The sequence below is a fragment of the Dendropsophus ebraccatus genome, chromosome 4 (assembly GCF_027789765.1).
Source record: "Dendropsophus ebraccatus isolate aDenEbr1 chromosome 4, aDenEbr1.pat, whole genome shotgun sequence".
In the NCBI taxonomy this organism is placed as follows: domain Eukaryota; kingdom Metazoa; phylum Chordata; class Amphibia; order Anura; family Hylidae; genus Dendropsophus; species Dendropsophus ebraccatus.
The window spans coordinates 112,173,019-112,196,195 of NC_091457.1; the positions used below are offsets into that span (position 1 = coordinate 112,173,019).

General features: G+C 44.5%; 1 protein-coding gene across 1 annotated transcript in view; it reads left to right on the forward strand.

The window, feature by feature from the left end:
• KBTBD12 (kelch repeat and BTB domain containing 12) overlaps positions 1-19,251 on the forward strand; it is an 84,160-nt gene extending 64,909 nt beyond the window's left edge. Inside the window, exons 6-7 of the mRNA XM_069966740.1 lie at positions 15,784-15,949; positions 17,913-19,251. Coding sequence (XP_069822841.1) covers positions 15,784-15,949; positions 17,913-17,958 — 212 coding nt within the window. The 3' untranslated portion in view covers positions 17,959-19,251. The remainder of the gene's footprint in view (positions 1-15,783; positions 15,950-17,912) is intronic.
• Positions 19,252-23,177: the final 3,926 nt, after the last annotated feature.

Genomic DNA, 23,177 nt, shown 5'->3' on the forward strand with positions numbered 1-23,177 from the left:
AGACAGGTCCGGAGGTGCTGTGCACCGTGGCACAGCACCTCCGGACCTGTCTCCCCCTGCCCTGAGCTTATCTGCAAGATGACATCTTACCAATAAATCATCATCACTGCATCAACCCGGTGAGTGCCGCTGGTCTTTACTTCCTCAATGGCTTGTGCTGATTAAATGAATTGCTTTCTCATTTACGCTGAGCACCACTGTGATGCATGAATGTCACTGAGACTACTCAGTCAACAAAGACTACAACGCTCCTCATCTCACAAGGTCACTTAACCTGAATACACAAAAAGCTCCATACAAATCACGGGTTACTGATAGTGCCAACACATCTATTTGCTTGTGCTTATATAACTACTATAATACTGCCCCTATGTACAAGAATATAACTACTATAACACTGCCCCCCTATATACAAGAATATAACTACTATAACACTGCCCCCTATATACAAGAATATAACTACTATAATACTGCTCCCTATGTACAAGAATATAACTACTATAATACGGCATGCACAACCAGGGAAGGGAGGCCATAGAACGGCCCTGCAACCCCATTGTCACAGGACCAATACCCAGAGGCCCCTGTAAATCCCAGCAGGCACCACCGGCGGAGAAAGCTGTCACCAAACAACACAAGTGTGAACAAGGTCTAAAGCACTCACCACACTCCAGCAGGTAGAATGGGAAGAATAGGAGGTACAAGTCATGTGTGCACAGGTGTCTCCTGCTAATTGTAATCATGTGGGTATTACCAGGAGGGGTGCAAACACTGAGAAAAGGGAGAAATGTAAAATACGGACAAGAAGAGAAAATAGCGCTGCACCTCACACCTATAGCTGATACTAATGCCTCTCAGCTACATTTAAAAACCAACTCCAGGATGTTGGTATAAATTTGATCAAACCATATTGCTCCATGTACCAGCATGCAGGTCTCCTGGCTCACATGGGTCCCTACACTAACTCACCACCGTGTCAGTCAGCGACCGCTATCCCCGCAAGGCATGCACAACCAGGGAAGGGAGGCCATAGAACGGCCCTGCAACCCCATTGTCACAGGACCAATACCCAGAGGGCCCTGTAAATCCCAGCAGGCACCACCGGCAGAGAAAGCTGTCACCAAACAACACAAGTGTGAACAAGGTCTAAAGCACTCACCACACTCCAGCAGGTAGAATGGGAAGGATAGGAGGTACAAGTCATGTGTGCACAGGTGTCTCCTGCTAATTGTAATCATGTGGGTATTACCAGGAGGGGTGCAAACACTGAGAAAAGGGAGAAATGTAAAATACAGACAAGAAGAGAAAATAGCGCTGCACCTCACACCTATAGCTGATACTAATGCCTCTCAGCTACATTTAAAAACCAATTCCAGGATGTTGGTATAAATTTGATCAAACCATATTGCTCCATGTACCAGCATGCAGGTCTCCTGGCTCACATGGGTCCCTACACTAACTCACCACCGTGTCAGTCAGCGACCGCCATCCCCGCAAGGCATGCACAACCAGGGAAGGGAGGCCATAGAACGGCCCTGCAACCCCACTGTCACAGGACCAATACCCAGAGGCCCCCGTAAATCCCAGCAGGCACCGCCAGCGGAGAAAGCTGTCAACAAACAACACAAGTGTGAACAAGGGCTAAAACACTCACCACACTCCAGCAGGTAGAATGGGAAGGATAGGAGGTACGCGTTGTTTTACAGTTCTCCCTTTTCTGAGCAGCTGGCACTCCCCCTTAAGACCCACATGACCCAGATTGGCAGGATATACCTGTGCTCACATGTCAGTACCTTATGTCTTTCCCATTCTGTTTGCAGCAGCATTGGTGAGTGCAATACCACATTCATACTTGTTTTGTTTGGGGGCAGCCTTCCCCCCCAGTGGTGCCGGGTTTGGTCCTGTGACATTGGGGTTGCAGGGCCATTCCATAGCCTCCCTTCCCTGCACGTGCACGCTTTGTGGGGGTGGCGGTCGCTGACCGACACAGCGGTGAGTTGGCGTAGGGATCCGTGTGAACCAGGGGACCTGCACGTGGTACACAAGGCTATTATGGTTTGATCAAATTATATACCGACACCCTGACGGTTTTTAAAATAGGCCTAGCGGCACTAGTGTCAGCCATATGTGGGATGTGCGGCTGCTCCTCTTTCTCCATGTCGTGTTTTACATAACTACTATAATACTGCTCCCATGTACAAGAATATAACTATTATAATACTGTCTCCTATGTGCAAGACTATAATAATAATAATACCCTTTAAAGTTTGAGCAAAGAGGTTTTCTTTTCCAGACCTGCACAAAACCTGCAACAGTTGGGTTTTCTGCAGATATTCCTCAGTGAGTCCCAAAGTAAAATGAGCAACAAACAGAAATAGTTATACTGCAGATAAAAAAAATCCACTTCCTGTGTAATACATTTTCACAGCACGGTCACTGTCATTTCAAACCTTCCATGTAATAGCCTGATTTGTAAATCTCTTCATTTTCTAAAAATGAGACCTTAAAGGGGTACTCCGGGCAAAATGTATTTTTAAATATGTCATTACATATGGAAAGTTAGGCAAATCCCTAATATACACAAATTATGGGAAATGCACACATAGTGCTATTTCCCTCAATTGAGAAGATCAGGCAGGCTCAATTCCTCTAAATAAATGTGACGTCATGCCTCAAAGTATATTTTCCGGCGGGGTCCAGCAGGGGGCGCGTGCATGCATCTATGTGTAGATGAATCAGTGCCTGCTGCCTGCCTGTGCTGCCCAGTGATCTAATGTACCCCCTCCCTCCCTCCATCCCATCCCGCTGCCTGTTTCCGTCCTATTACACCTGCTGCCCAGTACCAGGCAGTGGGGTGAGGGCTCCCCCAACTAACTCTGAGTTCACCCAGCCGCTCCGTCCTGGCGGGGTGAGCGCTCCTGCACCTCCCCCTCTAACCGCCCTTCGTCTGAGCCGCCCGATCCCTTGCAATAGCTCTCACCCGCCGCTCGCTCTGGGGGGGTGAGCGCTCCTGCTCCTCCCCATCTAGCCACCTGTCCTCCGAGCCGCCCCGGTCCCTTGTAGGAGCGGCGAGTGCTCACTCGCCGCCCAGTCGCAGTGCAGTGAGCTCTCCTGCACCTTCTCCCTATGCATCTGCCCGTCCTCCCTCAGATACCTGTAGCTGATACACAGCGCAGGAGAAGGAACGGGCAGCGGGGTGAGCGCTGAGGCACAGTGGGGCACGGAGGCTGTCCTTGCTGCACCTCAGCGCTCACCCCGCCGCCCGGTCCTTCTCCTGCGCTGTGTATCAGCTACAGGTATCTGAGGGAGGACGGGCAGATGCATAGGGAGAAGGTGCAGGAGCGCTGACGCGGGCTCGAGATGTGAAACAGATCCCACCTCTGTCACTGACTGGCTGAGCAGACTTGAGATGTCACGTCACGAGCCCGCATCAGACACCAGGAAGCAGCCGGGAACCGGGGACCGAAGCGCCGCGATACGGGACCCACCGCTAGAACCGGGGAGGTGAGTGGACGTCTTTTCTCTCAGCCATCTCCTCCCCGGCCAGATCAAAAAATAGCCCCCACGCTGGAGTACCCCTTTAAAGAGGTATTTCAAATCTTTTCAGGGTGCTCACTCTCTAGAAAAACAGTAATATTTCCAAGAGACAGTGTGTGTAGAGAATGAGAGGGCTCTTACTGATTATAGTGACCAAAAAACTACTTTTATTCTTGGCTTACTTCCATATCACATGAGCCCAGAATAAAGTTTTTTAGGTCACTATAACCGGTGAGTGCTCCTCATTTTCTACACACATTATCCAGCATTACATTGCAGCAGAGTAGAGAGGAGATGCTGTCCTGTGATTGGCCAGAGAAGGAAAAGTAGGTCCACGTATGGGTACTGCTGGCAAAAAGTGGATGCAACTATATTAGCCAAGGTGCAGTGACAATCTGCCTGCTCCGGAGCCCAATATACAGTAGGGTTTGCTGAACTGTTGTTCATCTATCTGGTAGCCTCCTGGTTATTTTGGCGCTAAGCAGCTCCATTGTAACGCGTCGGTCATCTTCATAGGCGACATGCCCATGACAGAAACGATTGCCGTAGGCAAAAAAAACAAAGCCCTTTATACCGTGTTGTTATAGCTGTAGAAAATAAAGCAAATGTTTTCTATAACTATTGCAGCAAGGTAGAAAGGGCTTTGTCTTTTGCTTATGGCAGTTTGTAAATAAAGAAATGCAATACTAGTCATAGTCTATTATAGATAAGAGTGACGCTGTTTCTGGTCATTAAAAAAAATGTATTCCATGACAACCCCTTTAATGAACTAAAAAGCCCAGATTATATGAAGTATGTCCCAGCCAAAAATGTTTGGGGGTGAGACAACTTCACGTTTCCCTTATGAGCTTATCCTCCACTTTGGGACCTAGGTTTTCTGGTCGTGTGGCTATGGAAGGGTTACTTGGCCAGCACTGGGCTTGGTTGTTTTGCACACAATTCAGGCATAGTAATAGCTTTGCAGGTAATTATATACGCGCTTCAGCACACAATTAAATTCCCTGGAGACCTTCCATGCATTATACATTCTGTCTCTGGGGAGAAATCAATGCCAATGCCGGTCCGAAACAAGAGATCGATGATGCAACTTGCAGACCATGAGCTTTACTGGAGTAACTTCCCATGTGTAATCCGTGCCACCAGTGAAGAGTGCCATATGGTACAATTAATAAGACAGATGAAAAATAGCTGCCTTTTCTGGAAGAATGTTTCAGTAGATATGTATAGAGGCTTTATATTCCATATTATATAGATAGTCCAACGGAAACAACTGGATGATTGGAGCCATAGGTTAATGGCTAATGAGTTTCCAATCAAAGAGCAGTCTGCGGTGGGAGTGACTAGGTTCATGTCGTCCAAATTAATCTTCCATTATAGACTATTATACTCTTAAGGCTTCAGAGCTGAAATCTCCTTGCACCAGGCTCAACATCTACACTAGGTGTTCCCAGGAGATTTATAATACAGACTGTAACACAGGATCATCAACACTGATTACACTGACCATGCACAGCAATATGTTCCCTCAATGGGGAGGGCTTAGGAGCTGCACCCAAACAGCTTTGGCAGCGACTTATATCTCCCAGAACAATAGGGTCATACAGTAAAAGATGGTCATCTGAACTCAGCATAGTTGGTGGGTACGTTGATTTTAATCTAAGGTGTAGGGGCACCTTTAGAATCAGTAATGTAAGCACATTGTACAGTGAATCCACCAGCAGAAAAGTGAGTGCAGCTCTGGAGTATAGCTCAGGCTGTAAATCAGGATCAGCAGAATATAAGCCTTGGAGTGCAATCAGGGCCGCTTTAACCAGAGGGCACATGGTGCACGTGCACCGGGCCCACTGGTTAAAGGGGCCCCCCCGAGCAGGCCGGCCGTTGCTATGTGCGACCAATGCGGTCGCACAGGGCTCCGGCCACCAGCCTGTCAGGGGGGAGCGCCATGGATGGGTAATCTACTTACCCCTCCATGGCGCCCCCTGCAGGGCCCCCCCGTCCGCCGCTGCCCCCGTCCGCTGCTGCTGCGGCGCTTCAGCGCTGCAGCAGCAGCGACACTGACAGAGAGAGAGCCATTGGCTCCCTCCCTGTCAGTCACTCTTGTGGCCGCACTTCCTGCAGTCACAAGAGGCCGCACTCTCCCTCTAGCGCCCGACGTCACTGGAGCGCCAGCGCGAGTGTAAGGAGAGTGCAGCCTCTTGTGACCGCAGGAAGTGCGGCCACAAGAGGGAAGAGAAGAGGAACGCGTGGACCTAGGTGAGTGACAGTGTTTTTTTTTTTCAATTTTATATGGGAGGGGTAAGCACATATACTATTGGGGAGCACAGGGGGCTATATACTATGGGGGGCACAGGGAGCTATATACTATGGGGGAGCACAGGGGGCTATATAATATTGGGGAGCACAGGGGGCTATATACTATTGGGGAGCACAGGGGGCTATATACTATGGGGAGCACAGGGGAGCTATATACTATTGGGGAGCACAGGGGGCTATATACTATGGGGGGCACAGGGGGCTATATACACTATGGGGGAGCACAGGGGGCTATATACACTATGGGGGAGCACAGGGGGCTATATACTACTGGGGAGCACAGGGGAGCTATATACTATGGGGGAGCACAGGGGAGCTATATACTACTGGGGAGCACAGGGGGCTATATACTATGGGGGAGCACAGGGGGCTATATACTATGGGGGAGCACAGGGGGCTATATACTACGGGGGAGCACAGGGGGCTATATACTACTGAGGAGCACAGGGGGCTATATACTATGGGGGAGCACAGGGGAGCTATATACTATGGGGGAGCACAGGGGGCTATATACTATGGGGGAGCACAGGGGAGCTATATACTACTGGGGAGCACAGGGGAGCTATATACTACTGGGGAGCACAGGGGAGCTATATACTACTGGGGAGCACAGGGGAGCTATATACTATGGGGGAGCACAGGGGAGCTATATACTATGGGGGAGCACAGGGGGCTATATACTACTGGGGAGCACAGGGGAGCTATATACTATGGGGGAGCACAGGGGGCTATATACTACTGGGGAGCACAGGGGAGATATATACTATGGGGGAGCACAGGGGAGCTATATACTATGGGGGAGCACAGGGGGCTATATACTATGGGGGGGCACAGGGGGCTATATACACTATGGGGGAGCACAGGGGGCTATATACACTATGGGGGAGCACAGGGGGCTATATACTACTGGGGAGCACAGGGGAGCTATATACTATGGGGGAGCACAGGGGGCTATATACACTATTGGGGAGCACAGGGGGCTATATACTACTGGGGAGCACAGGGGAGCTATATACTACTGGGGAGCACAGGGGGCTATATACTATGGGGGAGCACAGGGGGCTATATACTACTGGGGAGCACAGGGGGCTATATACTATGGGGGAGCACAAGGGAGCTATATACTATGGGGGAGCACAGGGGGCTATATACTACTGGGGAGCACAGGGGAGCTATATACTATGGGGGAGCACAGGGGCTATATACACTATGGGGGAGCACAGGGGGCTATATACTATGGGGGAGCACAGGGGAGCTATATACTATGGGGGAGCACAGGGGGCTATATACTATGGGGGAGCACAGGGGAGCTATATACTACTGGGGAGCACAGGGGAGCTATATACTACTGGGGAGCACAGGGGAGCTATATACTATGGGGGAGCACAGGGGGCTATATACTACTGGGGAGCACAGGGGAGCTATATACTATGGGGGAGCACAGGGGGCTATATACTACTGGGGAGCACAGGGGAGCTATATACTATGGGGGAGCACAGGGGAGCTATATACTATGGGGGAGCACAGGGGAGCTATATACTATGGGGGAGCACAGGGGAGCTATATACTATGGGGGAGCACAGGGGAGCGATATACTATGGGGGAGCAAAGGGGAGCTATATACTATCGGGGAGCAAAGGGGAGCTATATACTATGGGGGAGCTATATACTATGGGGGAGCACAGGGGAGCTATATATTATGGGGAGCACAGTGGGGCTATATACTATGGGGGAGCACAGGGGGCTATATACTATTGGGGAGCACAGGGGGCTATATACTATGGGGGAGCACAGAGGAGCTATATACTATGGGGGAGCACAGGGAGCTATATACTATGGGGGAGCACAGGGAAGTTATATACTATGGGGGAGCACAGGGGGCTATATACTATGGGGGAGCACAGGGGAGCTATATACTATGGGGAAGCACAGGGGACTATATACTACTGGGGAGCACAGGGGTCTATATACTATGGGGGAGCACAGGGGAGCTATATACTATGGGGGAGAACAGGGGGGCTATATACTACTCGGGAGCACAGGGGAGCTATATACTACTGGGGAGCACAGGGGGCTATATACTACTGGGCAGCACAGGGGAGCTATATACTACTGGGGAGCACAGGGGGCTATATACTACTGGGCAGCACAGGGGGCTATATACTATGGGGGAGCACAGGGGGCTATATACTATGGGGGAGCACAGGGGAGCTATATACTATTGGGGAGCACAGGGGGCTATATACTATTGGGGAGCACAGGGAGCTATATACTATTGGGGAGCACAGGGGTGTATATACTATGGGGGAGAGCACAGGGGGGCTATATATTATGGAGAGCACAGGGGGGCTATATACTATTGGGGAGAGCACAGGGGGCTATATACTATTGGGGGAGCACAGGGGGGCTATATACTATTGGGGGAGAGCACAGGGGGGCTATATACTATTGTGGGAGAGCATAGGGGTCTATATACTATTGGAGAGCACAGGGGGGCTATATACTATTGGGGGAGAGCACAGGGGGGCTATACACTATTGTGGGAGAGCACAGGGGGGGCTATATACTACTGGGGAGAGTGCACAGGGGGGCTATATACTAATGGGGGAGCGCACAGGAGGGCTGTATATAACTGGAGGAGCACATGAGGGGCTATATACTACAGGGACACCTTAAAACTATGGAGGCACAGAGGGGTGTAACTATGTAGGGGTACAGAGGGGTGTAACTACTGTATAGGGGTACAAGGGACCTAACTACTGGATGTGTTGGAGCCTAAAATATTTGTCTGGCAGATTCTGGAGAGAAGATTCACAGCCAAGAGAAGACTTCAAGGTGGCCCAGAGAAAAAGAAAAGGTGACAGTCTCTGATCGGAGAAGACGCCCCCGGTGAGTCACTGGATGTAACTGCACTCTGTTATAGGGTTGTAGTGTTAGGGGTCATGATGTGGCGGTATTATGTAATGGTATCATTGGTGATATCTTTCTGTTTTGTTTAGTGCAGTTTTTATGTAATATGTAATCACTGTATGGTGGAAATAGTGTTATAAGGTAACTACTGTATGTATTGGGGCTCTTGATACAGTGTGGGGGCAAATTCAGCACATTATACAATGTGCCGAAAGGGAAGGGGGGGCCCACTCTTGAGGGCTGTGCACTGGGCCCACCAATGTATTAAAACGGCCCTGAGTGCAATATAGGCCTAAACTCAGAATCAGTACAGGATAAGTAATGTTTGTACACAGTATTAAACTCGTTATATATAACATTACTATATATAAGTTCTAAAATTGTATTTAAAGGTGAGAACAGAAGTGTTAACAGGACCTAAAAATATCATGTGACACCTCTTGTTGCAGCTTGAGCTGGTGAGAGCAGAATTGTGTAGGTTGAAGCTATTGAAGTGATGCGTTGAGGTGACATTAATGCCGCCATATAGTACATGATTAGCCATACCCGTTTTCAGCTTGTAGAAAATGTTGGCACTGTGAAGGGCCGCAATATGTTGATAAATACAGTCCATTTTTCAATGGCTGTATTTACTGTCCCCGTGGTGTCCTATTCACGCTACAGACAGGTGATCGCGCCTATTTTTACGTCCCTGCCTGCCGTTATTGTGTCCTCTTTTATTGGAGACATTTATTAGATGGTGATTTTCCTTTGAGTGTTATTCATAGCTGAATAGAAGTCATTTTACCATTGACATTTCTCCTGAAATGAGTTTCCTTCTGAAAAGAACATTAGCAGATGAGCCACAAATGAGGAATCCGTTCTGATAAGGAAACAAAAGACATAATAGGGAGCCCGGGTCTTCCCAGCAGGTCCTGCTTCTCCAGTCCTCCACAATTCATGGTAAGATAAAGAAGCTTGCAGGATACCTGCTGACAGCCGGCTGAATATGAGGACGGATTATGAAAGGTCCTATACGGAGATGAAACATAGGGAATTTACAAAGCACAATCCTGTTCCCATTGACACAGAAAAGTCGGCGTCTTGATACTTTGTATCTTATTATATAATTCCTATAGTCATGGGATCACAGTCTAGAAGTCTCCAAGTCTCCATGCACCTTTCACAGAAACCTTCTGACTTAATGGGGAATTTCACTCAAACATAAGGGCTCGTTCCCACTGAGCAAAAGCAGCTGAATTTCTGTGCTGAATCAGCGCTGAAATTTCAGCCGTTAAAATAGGTGCAGAGCTAATTTCCATTGTGTTGAATGGAAATTCTGCTCTGCAGTTCACACAGTGGAATTTCCGCACTGAACTAATCCGCTTTCCGCCAGAAGAATGAACATGTTCATTCTTCCGCTAGCGGAAGCCTATACAAATCAATGGGGCTCTAATTTTCTGTTTCAGCGCGGAATACGCGCGTATTCAGTGCGGAATACAAGCGTAATACAAGCGTAAATTACTCGCTGAATCAGCGCGGAAATGGGGAAAAGGGGGGGGGAGGAGGATTCTAGTATATGTTCTGGTATAGTCTAGTTTACTCACCAAATACTCGCTGAATTTCAGCGCTGAATGCATGCGGTTTCAGCGCGGATTCCTCGAGTATTCCGCGCTGAATTTGTCATGAGCTGATTACGAGCTGAACACTTTCCTAGCTGAATACGCAGGGATTCTGCTTACATTCTGCTTATATTCTGCTCGGAATTCAGTGTCAGTTGATTTCAGGCGGAAATATTTCCTTGCGTAATCCGCTCCTTTTGCTCTGTGTGAACGTAGCCTAACTTTTTATATTTTGCTGCCCATGGTAAGACTAACAATTCATTCCATACTTGTTATTAGTTCCTTATAGTGAATAAAGGAGTATTCAATAAAGAGATTACTCAGTTTTCATAATGTGTAACAGAGATTTATTTATCACTGAATTGTGAAAAGGTAAGATTATCATTTTTTTTTATTTATTCCCCTTACTGTAGTCACTTGGGGTTATGGACATAGTGTGTTGGTGCTGTGTTCTTTCCCAACTGCCATTAATGTCTATGGGAGTTACGGACACAAAGTAGTTTGCAGTGCTATACTGATGTCTATGGGAGTTATGAAAATAACCTGTACAACATCCTGCACAGTCTTCAAAATCCTGACCAACAACAGCTACACAGTTCTAGACATAGGTGAGGCTCCCAGAGCTGCAATCCACATAAGTCAGTAATTTACGGGATAACCTGAGGATACGCTATAAATGCTCGAATACTAATGTTCTGCAGTTTACTGTCATGTTACTATCCTCCCATTACACCGTGCCTGTGGCAATGTGTAAAAGGCGTATAATCATGGCGGCCGCTAATGCCTTTAGAAATTATTGAAGGCCTAAGAGGGTTGACACCCTGTATCTGTCTAGATGGTTGCTATTGAGCATGGCATATATCGGTTAAACAACCAGTATTGGAGTAATATCCGATGCCTGCCACTGGCAATGGGTCCCAACTGCAGAGGATAGCCAGCACCCACTGGGTATGGAATGGGCTCAGAGATGGCAAATTTTAGTACATTCCCAACAATCTCTATGTGACCACAACCTTTAGTATCCAATGAGCATAGTAAATGTTCATTATAGTCCTGGCAATATTCAGACACAGCAGATCACCACCTCTGCCATCTTCCTGCAGAATAAGGGGTTACAAGTAGAGGTAGTGCTGGCCACATGCGACTTACCAGCTGCAGACTGTGCACCCCTGCTCTAAACATTATAAAGTATACAGAAAGATCAAGTATACAAATGTTTAATTCTTTCGAGTATTAAGTTGCTGAGCTCAATGTTTGACATTTCCTTTCCATGTGTTTACTTAACACTGAATTAGTGATGTAAAAAATAGAAAGAATTCGTGTTCCGCCCGAAGACTTTTGCATCACTAGTCTTAATGTTTATCTATGCCTTTTCTCACAATGTCGCTTTTCGGTCAAACATTTTGTTCAGTTTCCTTTTTTTTCTTTAAAGCAGCCAGAACACCATTTCTTTTTATACAGAGCACCAAATGCTCATGATGGTCGCCTGCAGTCACCACTAGAGGGCTCACTGGATGGAGCTATGTCATTAGGGCATTTTACCAATGTGATAAATGTAAGGCGGCTGGGCCATGTAACCTTACATTTAAGAAGCTAGTAGATTATTACTAAGGAACATCAGGAAATAATAGTCATAATATGTTTAGTTTTTTTAAAGGGTTACTCCGGTGAAAATCTTTTTCTTTTAAATCAACTGATTTCAGAGTTATATAGGTTATATAGATTGCTAATTGGCTTATATGTAAAAATATCAAGTCTTTCAGCACTTTCAGGAAGTGGTGTTTTCTTTCAAGTTTGACACTCTGCTCTCTGCTGCCACCTTTGTCCATTTCAGGAACTGTCCATAGCAGTAGAAAATCCCCACAGAAAACCTCTCCTGCTTTGGACAGTTCCCGTCTTGGACAGAGGAGGCAGCAGAGAGCACTATGTCAGACTGAAAAGAAAACACCATTTCCTGCAGGATATACAGCAGCTGATAAGTACTGGAAGACTTGAGATTTTCAAATATGACTAAATTACAAATTTGTATAAGTTTCTGAAGCCAGTTGATTTAAAAGAAAAATATTTTCACTGGAGTACCCTTTAAAGTTATGAAACTCATCTAAGGCACATAAGCTTCTATTGCAATATGATAGTTGCAGAAAAAGACCACTGGATCCATCTAATCTGAGGATATATATATATATATATATATATATATATATATATATATATATATATATATATTTATATATTAATCCCAGGCATGTTTAACTTCTGTTTTTTACCAACCACATCTGCTGGAAGTTTGTTCCAAGCATCTACTACTCTGTCAGTAAAGTAATATTTTCCCATATTGCTTCTGATCTTTTCCCCCAACTAACCTAGCACTGTGTCCTCTTGTTCTTGAGTTCAGTTTTTTACTAAAAACACTTCCCTCCTGAATCTTATTTAGTCCTTTAACATGCAGATTCAAAGAAGGGCAAACATTTCCATATGGGCTAGGTGGCAAAATAAAATGGTGCCCATAGTGGATGTCTCTATTTTAGAGGGACTATCAAGGATAGCTCATCAGTTTTGTCTGTAACCCCTTTAACTGATAGGATGAATAGTAAAGTATTATATCTGTACTGTTCATTCATTGTGTCACATTGCCATTGGTATCTACAGTACATATATACAGTATATATCTATATCTAGCATATATACCCGTTTCCCCCTAGAGATCTGCTGTAAGATTTTTTACGTTTACATGTTTGTTGGAAATCAGGGCCAGATTGTTGAATCCCATAGGATTGACTCTTTGTGTATAGTTACACTGTTTCTACTGTAGTTCTCAAAAGATCTGGAACATGTGGGAATTTCAAGGCATCTTCCTTGGGGTTTTATATCTAGGAACAGAGATTAATTACTCTCCAGTCTCGCTCTGATGACATCCCATGAAACATCCAGCCCAGCTGATGTCCAGGGCTGTTGATGTTACACGGTTTGTAGCCTCTTTAACACTTTTGTACTGAAAAATAAAAGCATTTTTGTACATTACAGAGGCACAGACAGATATATGAAAGGAACCTTGTGTTTCCTTGACTGTACAGCTATCTAAGGGTGATATTACACCGGACGATATTTTGGCAATTAACGATAAACTATCTCAAACAAAATCTTAAATCGTTCACTCTATTACTTCCTTACGGTTGTTCTTGCGCTCGTCCTTTCCTGGCTGATAGACTAGGGACTGACCGAACAACGTGTTATTACACCAAACGATGTTCGAACAATTTGTAAACAATCAGCGATGAAAATAGGTCCAGATTCTATCAACGATTTAAACAATTATCGTTTAAATCTGAACGATCTAACGATTTTTCGAACGACAATCGTCCTGTGTAATACGGCCCTAAGTGTCAGCAGTTTGGAGCCTGAATTGCAGCTGACAGACAGGTAATCACTGAGCCTTTTAATTACTGATCGGTTCCCATTGGAGAGCCAGAGCTTCAGTGCTCCATGACTCTTCCTACGAATCCACACAATGCACACTTGACTGTACAGATAAATAATAATAATAATAATAATAATAATAAAGAGGTTCAGCATTCAGCTGAGTGCTTCTACTCTTCATCGGTGGAGATCTCAGCACCCGGACCCCCCACCATGTTTTGACATATCATAATGACACACTAGAAGATTGTAAAAGTGCTAGATACCTATTGCGGCCAAAGCTGGCTACGGCAGTAAGGGTTAACGCTGTGAAATAAACATGTAATTTGGAGAGGAAAGTTGATATAAATGGAGGATTGAACATTCTAATCTTAGCGCAATTAAAATTTATTTTTCCCTTTTATATTTAACAAGCTTAATAAGCACACCTGTCTGGATGTCTGTGCACATCTGCCTACACATTACCGAAAAAAGAATCTCTGCTCCCTGCCAAGTAAATCTATGGTTAAGAGAAGGAATTATTACTACCGCAGTCATGTATATGATGTAAACAATGTAACTGGTTAAGGGCCGGAAGGTATTAAGTGAGATATTGGCATCAAATACAATATAACTATTATATGTATTATTGAGAAGCTTTTGCAGCATTGGCATGCATGTTGTTAAGCACATACTGCTGTTTTTATCAACTAAATGGGTCATCAACTTTAAGTAATAGGCCCTATATCCATATACCCCCTCACCCAACTGTTTGACTAAGGGTCCTATTAGGCAGGTGATGGCGGCCCGATCAATAATGTAAACGAGCGCCGATCTCCTAGATCGTCGCTCTTTTGCTGAGCCTATTAAACAGCTCAATTATCCTTTAGTAAGGGCTGCACGGACATCGTTAGTGATGTCCGTGCAGCCCTTTCCCTAAAATGTTATATGCGGGACTTCCGGAATTCTCGCGCGAGCCTCCCATAGACTACCAGCATGACAAGGAGGCTGGCGGGATTCCTCTTCCAATTTATCCTTTTGTCCAAATGTCTTTTGTTCAGAAGAAAAAAACATTGATTGTCGTTCACTAAAAAAGCGTTTAAGCAGTTTATCTGTACATGTAAAAGGACCCTTAAATATTAGTATAAGCTGGGGTCCAAGCAGTCAACCCATTCAGTAAACAGGGATAGTATATTCTAGCAACATGACATCACTTCCTATACTAAGAAAGCCCACAAAAGGGATGTACACATTTTGTTTTTGTTAAAAATATCTTGAATATTATTAAGTTTGGGCAACTAGCATTTACGGGCTCCTTTGGGTCTCGTACCCTTAGCTATCTGCAGAAGTAGCTTGTAGCAGATTTCCTTGTAATAAAGTACTTAACAGAACAATTGTAATTCAACAGGCTGTGATGTAACCACAAACATTCCATGTCCTCAAAAGAAAGGGTCAATCTTTTTTATCTTAGTATTCTATAATATGGCACACTAATTGGTGCTAGAGTAACTTCCCCTAGCTGCAACATCATCCATGATCTACTAAAGTTGCCCATACACTTGGTCTGGTCGACTCTCTTATGGTATATGGCGGCCTCTTTACTCCAACGGGGTGGAGAGAAGGGTAGGGCGTGTGGGACTTTCACTTCCCAACCCTTTTGTTCATGAAGGAATAAGCCACAGAGCTGTTCCACTGCAGATTACTCCTCCTTACCTGGAGGATACCTGAATGTTAGGCTGTGCCAAATGTTCTTGTGTCACACTCTATAGGACCAAAGAGTAAAGTGAACAAGAAGTAAAATTTGAAGATAGTTAATATGAGATCTTTCCAGAGAAACTGGGAGGAGGCAGAGTTACATTGTGTAAAACTAATTTAGGAATTGTATAATTGTGACCCAGTTGCCCTTATAATAAACAACTTATAATAAAGAACTTCCTAAAAAAGTAAACACATAAAAAATTTCAAGATGCTCACTACCTAAATCTTTATGCGAAGCATCTATTCATGTTTCCTTTTTATATTACAGATCGACATGAAGTCATCACTAAAGAAATTCTGGAGCTTGATCCATGGGAGAACCAGTGGAACATAGTGTGTACCCGGGCCCCTATGCATGATTCCTATGATGTCTGCCTAGTTGCAAGACTAAACCCGCGAGACTTACTCCCACCCCCACGGGACCTACTGGAGAGGTGACATTTCATGTAAAGTTTCTGACCTCAAGGTTATTGTTTTTTTGGTTTTTGGTGAAGTAGCTAGATCTTCAGGGGTCAATGAGCAGTGAACTCAGTAAAGGCAATTTCTATTGAGTATGAATTATTGCTGTGAAGACATGACATTTCTGGGCCTAATGCAAACTCTGTTATATAGTCCTCAGTTAACCTTGTCATTTATTGAATTAGTATCTATTTATGTCACAAAGGGTCTTAAGGTGTCAGGGCCCAGGTGCAACTGCTGCCTCTGCACCATCTATAGCTATGCACTTGACTGTCACAGACACAGTGCAGAGACATCAGACTGACCACACAGCCATAATTTACAGTATTGCTTGTGAAACCCATATAACGTAGTATATTAAAAATGTATGTTCCTTAAACACTCATTTATATTTTCATATAATTTTTATATAATGTGCTAATAATTCACTTGACCTGAGCTGCAGCTTATATCCAAAAACTCTGCTGGCTGCTATTGTTTCCCGTCAACCACATATCTGTGGCGACTCGCCCCTAGGAGGCGGTACAACCGGTCAATTGCCAGATGGTTAGGTATGACACCACTCCTGTGGTGGCTGATCGAGGTATAGCCCTGCCCGGTGTTATGTTGTCATGACGCCAGTGGCGGATGGGCACACAGGTATGCTGGCACACCTGCTTTTATTTGAGTGGGATGACTATACCTTTTTCCCCTGTGGACAGTAACCTGCCAGGGCTGTTCGGGGGTCCCTTGGGCAATCATCATGGTGGTCCGGAGTGGAGTTGTGACCCACCCGGACTATTGGTACTGCCACCCACAGAGAGGGCAGATAATTCAAGGATGGTATGCTTACTGTGTAGGTGTTTAGTGAAGAACCACATTATAGTCCCATTATAATAAATAGAATCTGTTTACTTGATATAGAAAGCAGGTTATACAGCTATGCCTTAATATGGTATGTTAAACTTGAAGAGGCAGATCTATACTGAGAGATGTAACAGTGCTGAAAAGTAGAAAGTTTAGAGGAGTAGAGAGGAGGATGTCGAGAGAGTCTAAACCCAAGTAGTACTTGAAAGAATAGAGAATACTTTTGCCTGTGTTTTGACTCTTTGGTCTTCGTACCACCGATTGCCCACCAGGTTCGAGCGACCCGTCCTAGAGGGTGACACAAGCCCCAGACGTTGTTACCTGGGATGAGCGGTATGCTGAGGGTTCCCTGTTTACACCTGCGCTGCGAGAGTGCTTAGGCTTCTAGCAACTTTGCTTTATCCGGATCAGTTCCTTTTTATGGATACTGTCCTGCACTGTGTTCCTTCTGGTTCTCGGCAGGGGTTGAGTTGATCCCTGACTTGTCCTCTCTAGTAACAACTTAACACTGCATAGTGTTTAGAGGTGTTGCGTGAGGGAAAACTGCGTCTAGGTCTCGCAGGTGCATGCTCAATGTCGAGACCACCACTAACTGGATATTGGCTGCTGTAGGGAGCGTATTAGCTTGTGTCCTTCCTCTACAGAATACAGAGTAAAAAGACCATATACTTCCCCTACCCATGTGAATTAATGAGAATTAATCACCGTAAGCTCATTAGCAACTTGACCTCAGTTTAACCCTCCCAGCATTACAAGCTACAAGCTACATACGAAGCTACTTGCAGATACAGCCTGCCAGGGACTTGTTTACATCAGCTGTCTGTGAAGAGAGGGGGGAGGAGGGGGAGATAGAGAGAAAAGCTCACACACAGTTTTTTTGTGTCTTCAGCAGAAAGCAGCAGCTCAGAACTAGGAGAAGGAGACTAAATAGAAAATAACAAGTAAGGAATGAATTATTAGTCTCACCATGGGCAACAACTTATCAAAAGTAATGTTTAGTGGAATACCCCTTTAATGCTTTCTATAATGTATAGCAATAGGGCAAGCTTCAGATATAGTCATTCATATGAAATCTTCTTTCTCTACCCCAAGGCCATCAATATCTAATCTATGGGAGTCCAAAATATTGGTATACTAAGCTGATCAGCTTCTTTCCAGATCCAAGACAGCCGCATATACAGAATAACGAGTCATATAGAGACAACCCAGCTGATCCAGAAGTGAATAAGAGCTGAGCAGCATGGTCACTACACAATGTAAGGCGCCATCTGCTTCCAGCTCTTTTTACTGTGTATATTGGCGTTGTGGCAAACAGCAGATGAGTGGGTTGCCTGGCATCAGACCCCCACTGATCAGATATCGATTACCTATTTTTTCAAGAAGGACGTCCTGGAAATACCTTCAAGCGAAGTAATTCTTCAATTTGAAATACATTATTACAGGTCAGAATACGGTGTGGGTTTTCAAACCAGCAAATTCAATTAAAATAAAAAAATAAAACAAGGGAAGAAGAAAATAATGGCACCACCTCCGTAGTTCTAAATTAAACTGCTACAGCAACCACTGTACTACGCAAATAGAATTTCCTTCTAAGGGGTTAAGTAGTCATGTGAAGACGACGGTCATTCATCTTCCATTCATTCATGGTTTCTCGCAGATGTGACGCTTGAGCGCAGGCTGCATCCATCATGTGGTCACTGTGATTACAGCATTGTGCTCGGTCATTTTATGGAAAATGGAAACATCTGCTGGAATATTCTAAGTATGGATTGAAGGACAATTCAGTAAGATAGATACGTCTCTATGACAGGTTTTCTCATTGTCTGTTTATCATCATCCAGATGTCAGGCTCAACCTATTAAAATGTATTTATGGATAATGGACAATATAACTGCTACTGTGTTTGTAATGTAATGTATAACCTTTTTCTTTTACCTTCATATCCCAGGTTGCCAGCAATGCTGATTTCTAGTGTAATTTAATCGCGGGAGAAGCTACTTATCACCTCCCTCACAGATGAGAAGATGGCTAATTCTTCTCTCAGCTATGTCCCTAATTAAAATACAGAGGTGTGATGGAAAATCACTGACCCCTTTGTTCTGGGAGAGATAAGCTATAGTGAGAGTGCTCTAGGAGAGATAACTGATTGGCGAACGGTTCAAACGTCCGTTATTGAAGGTGTGTGGCCACATTTAGCTTCATGATTGAAAAAGTTTCTACTTTGACACATTAGGCTAGGTTTACACTGCGTTTTTGCAATACGTTTTTTTCAAAAAACAGATTTAAAAAAACAGATGCATTTTGTGTGCATCTGTTTTGACCAGTTTTTCCATTAACTTCCATTATGAAAAAAAAAAGAAGGATCGATACGGATCTGTTTTTTAACAGGCACCAAAATGAGATTGACTGGGGGGGTTTTTTTGTACGTTAAAAAAAAACAGATTATTTTTTTTTTATAATGGAAGTTAATGAAAAAACAGATCAAAACGGATGCACACAAATGCATCCATTTAAAAAAAAAAAAAAAAAACAGATTGCAAAAACGCAGTGTGAACCCAGCCTTACTGACAAACAGACATTTGATCACTAATACCAAAATCTGATTGATAAATTATAAGGCCATGTTCATATGGTGTATAGGACCGGCCGTTCCGTGACTTTGAAGGGTCACGGAGCGGCCGGTCTGTGAAAAGATCATCAGAACTCCTCACAGCGCACAACGAAGCAAGTGGCCGAAGCCGCTCCCTTCACTGTGTGAACTGACAGGTGTTTCTGCGGCCGCAATTTAGTAAAACATGTCAGTTGTTTGCGGCGTCGTATGGGATCCCGGCCAGAGCGTATACTATGTGTATACGCTCCGGCCAGGATCCTATAGAAGAGCATGCAGCGTTCTTAGGCGTACAAAGTACGGCCGTTGTTGGCGATTGCAACAACGGCTGTACTTTTACGCTGTGTGAACATAGCCTAAAGATGCATCAACAGCACAAATGTCTGCTCAGCCAATGGGTTGCCGCTAGGGATGGTCCGAACCTGCCGAGGGATACAGCCTATGGCTATGGCTGTATCCCAGTTTTCCAGGTGTTCCTCCGGCTGTTATCCACCCTCTTCACGGAGGTGGAAGACAGCGGGAATCATTGCCGAGAGTTCAGGTTTGTACGAACCCGAACCTCGGCACGTTCGGACGTGCAGACTCCAACCCCACAAGTGCTAAGCAGTGGTACCAGGTCCATGAGATTGATGGTGACAAAGTAATACATAAATGATTGATGGTGGCATAGTAATACATAAAACTTACTCCTGGAATACCCCTTTAAAAGCAACACCTTCACAATGTTCTTACATGTATATGTGTTTGGAATAAATGTATTTCCTTATTGAACCCGTTAAATGGCGTTGACTTCTTCTGGCCTGTATGGCTTACAATGATAATTGTCATGTTTTCAGGATTTCATGAATCAACGTGTCTACATCAGTAATAATACCCTTCTTTATGCACCCAAGCCTGGTTATAGGTGGCCATGTTACAGCTGCAAGACCCATAGAGCATGATTAGCTAAAGGTTGGGGTCTTAGTATAATGGAGGGCTATTGACTTTAAAGGGCATCTCTCCAATGATAAATGTAGTACTGCGAAAAATCAAACAGGATAGGATATCCCAGCATCACAATTCTCTGCGATCACCTTTAGGAACAGGAGACATCAGTTTAATAAGCAGTTCTGGGATGAGAAGAGTGAAATTGATGGCTAACTTCTCATATCCTTGAATAGAAAACACAGATGATTAGAAGATGGTTGTCTGTGCAGTATACAAATGGAGCAAAATTTGTGCAAATATATGACAACCTTACAAGATGAGAGAACATGTGTCAAAAAACTGCTCCGTCTGTAGGTTTTTTTTTTCAGCTATTTCTTAGAATCCTGATCCATGTTTCTCACATTTAAGGATTCTTTTCCCTTTAAATGGCTTGTGAAATAATGACAGCTCGCAGATCTTCTTGGCGGGGTGTGCGGTATAAGAAGCGTCTTGCCAGTTGATTCTTGAAAACTCTCCATACGCTGCTGCTGTGTAATTAGGAGAGGAGAATATAGGTTCTGTTGCTTCACATAAACAGTGAGACAGATGCAGCCTAGTGGGATACTGCAGCCATGATGGCGGATGTTCTGCCATAACCCTGTTATAACGGGACGCTGGTAAATATAAATATGAGAGATGGGGCAGTGCTCTGTAGTGCTGAACTTTTTCTGGGAATGTTAAAATTTAGCAAGAATTTTAATATATATTTTTGTATATATATTTAAGTATAGGCAAAGCCCAAAGCAATGAACCAAATGGGGCTGGTACTACTATGGCAAAATGGAAAGTTGGATCTGATTGGTTGTGAGGCAGTACATTTAAAGGGGTCATCTATGAGGTTACATTCTTCCATAACAGTGCCAATGTCTGGGCTGCCTCTGGAATTCTAGCTCAAACCATAAGCATGTGCAAAGCCGTTTTTAAGTTCAGTGGTACCTTGGTTTAAGAGTAACTTGGATTAAGAGCGTTTTGCTAGAAGAGCTCACAGTTTTTCAAAATTGTAACTTGGTTTAAGAGCATTGCTTTGGTGTAAGAGCTCCCTGTACTGGGTGGCAGGAGGAGTGGGGGAGGGGCATGGCCTGCATAGCGGGGTCTATAGCACTGTACTCTGACCCAGGAAGTCTCTCTCACCTTCCAAATAATGGCAGATCCACTTCAGGCTGGGGCTTGCATCAGGGGACAGGACTGTGGAGGTAATTCTAGCCTGTTGTACTACACCACTGCATTATGGGGATCTGCAGTTCCATCCTGTACCTACAAACTTCTGCTGTGTTATCAGGGTTATGCACTTACTATACATTATACTCCACATGCTGATTGCTATACTGTACAGTAACTTATAATATAACATATTCAGCTGTTTCTAAATGTATATTGTCTGCATTTACATGATTTCTTATGTGAAAATTTGCTTTGGTTTAAGAGTGGATTTGGATTACAAGCGTGGTCCCAGAACGAATTATACTTGTAATCCAAGGCACCACTGTACTGTATTTGATAATGCAACTCAGCTCCATTTAAGTCAATAGGGATGCAATACCAAACATAGCCTAAACACAGGTGTGGCACTATTTTATGGAATAAACTGCTCACATTTTACTAATCATGTAGAGTCTTGAGAGGTGTAGGGCCCGTTCACACTGAGCAAAAGTGGCCGAATCTCAAGCGGAGCCTGCACTGTGGACGCCGCTTCAAATTCCGCCTGTCCCATTGATCCAATAGGATTTCTGGCGCCATGGAAACAAAGTGGTGTCCGCTTGAAATTCCGCCACTTTTGTGCAGTGTGAACAGGCCCTTAAAGAGGTTTTCCTTGCCTCATAAGCAATGAGAGAACGCATGGGCTGCTGCCATGACCCCATCAGGCATGATTGCTGGTACTGCAATAGAGCCCCAGTCAATTCAGGGGGATCTCACTGTGTAGGAGAAGAGCTGAGGGGGCTGATCAAGCACTGCAGCCTCTTCATACTAGGCATATAAAGACACTATGAAGGGTGTGAAGTGAAGAAGACGTGCAGACTGATGCTCCAGCTGCACATTCATTAGATGAAAGTTCTAGTGACAGACATCAAGTCTGATATATTCGGAAGGAACCTTTATATTGCTTCTGGCATTGAGATAAATGGAGGTGTCTCAGTAGCGTGATGCACAGAGAGCCTGGATCAGCACTTTTCTGCATAGTTAAGCAGTATACTACTCACAGTCATATAACCCAAAGATGTATGTATATATGATGAAAGAAAGAGAGAACTGGGAGACCCTTAATTGTGTGTGGGTTTTCTCAGGGAATATGGGCTGACGGTCATATCTAAGGGTTCATTTCCCAGTATGCCTCCCTCCCCGCACCATCCTCTATGAGTGCTAGGAGAGAATTCAATAAATGTGCTGGAGTCAGATGCTACTAATTTATTAGTAGGCTAAAGGTCCATTTACACAGAAAGATTATCTGACAGATTATATGCCAAAGATTTGAAGCCAAAGCCAGAAACAGACTATAAACAGAGATCAGGTCATAAAGGAAAGCCTGAGATTTCTCCTCTTTTCAAATCCATTTCTGGTTTTGGCTTCAAATCTTTGGCAGATAATCTGTCAGATAATCTTTCTGTGTAAATGGACCCTAATGCTACGTTTACACAGAACGATTATCGGGCGAATTTTCGCAATAACGATCGCATTGAGCGATAATTGTTCCGTGTAAACGCAGCGAACGATCAAGAGATTAGCTAAAAATCGTTCCTTTTGATATTTGAATATGTTAAGTAATCGTCGTTCGCAAAAAATTCGCA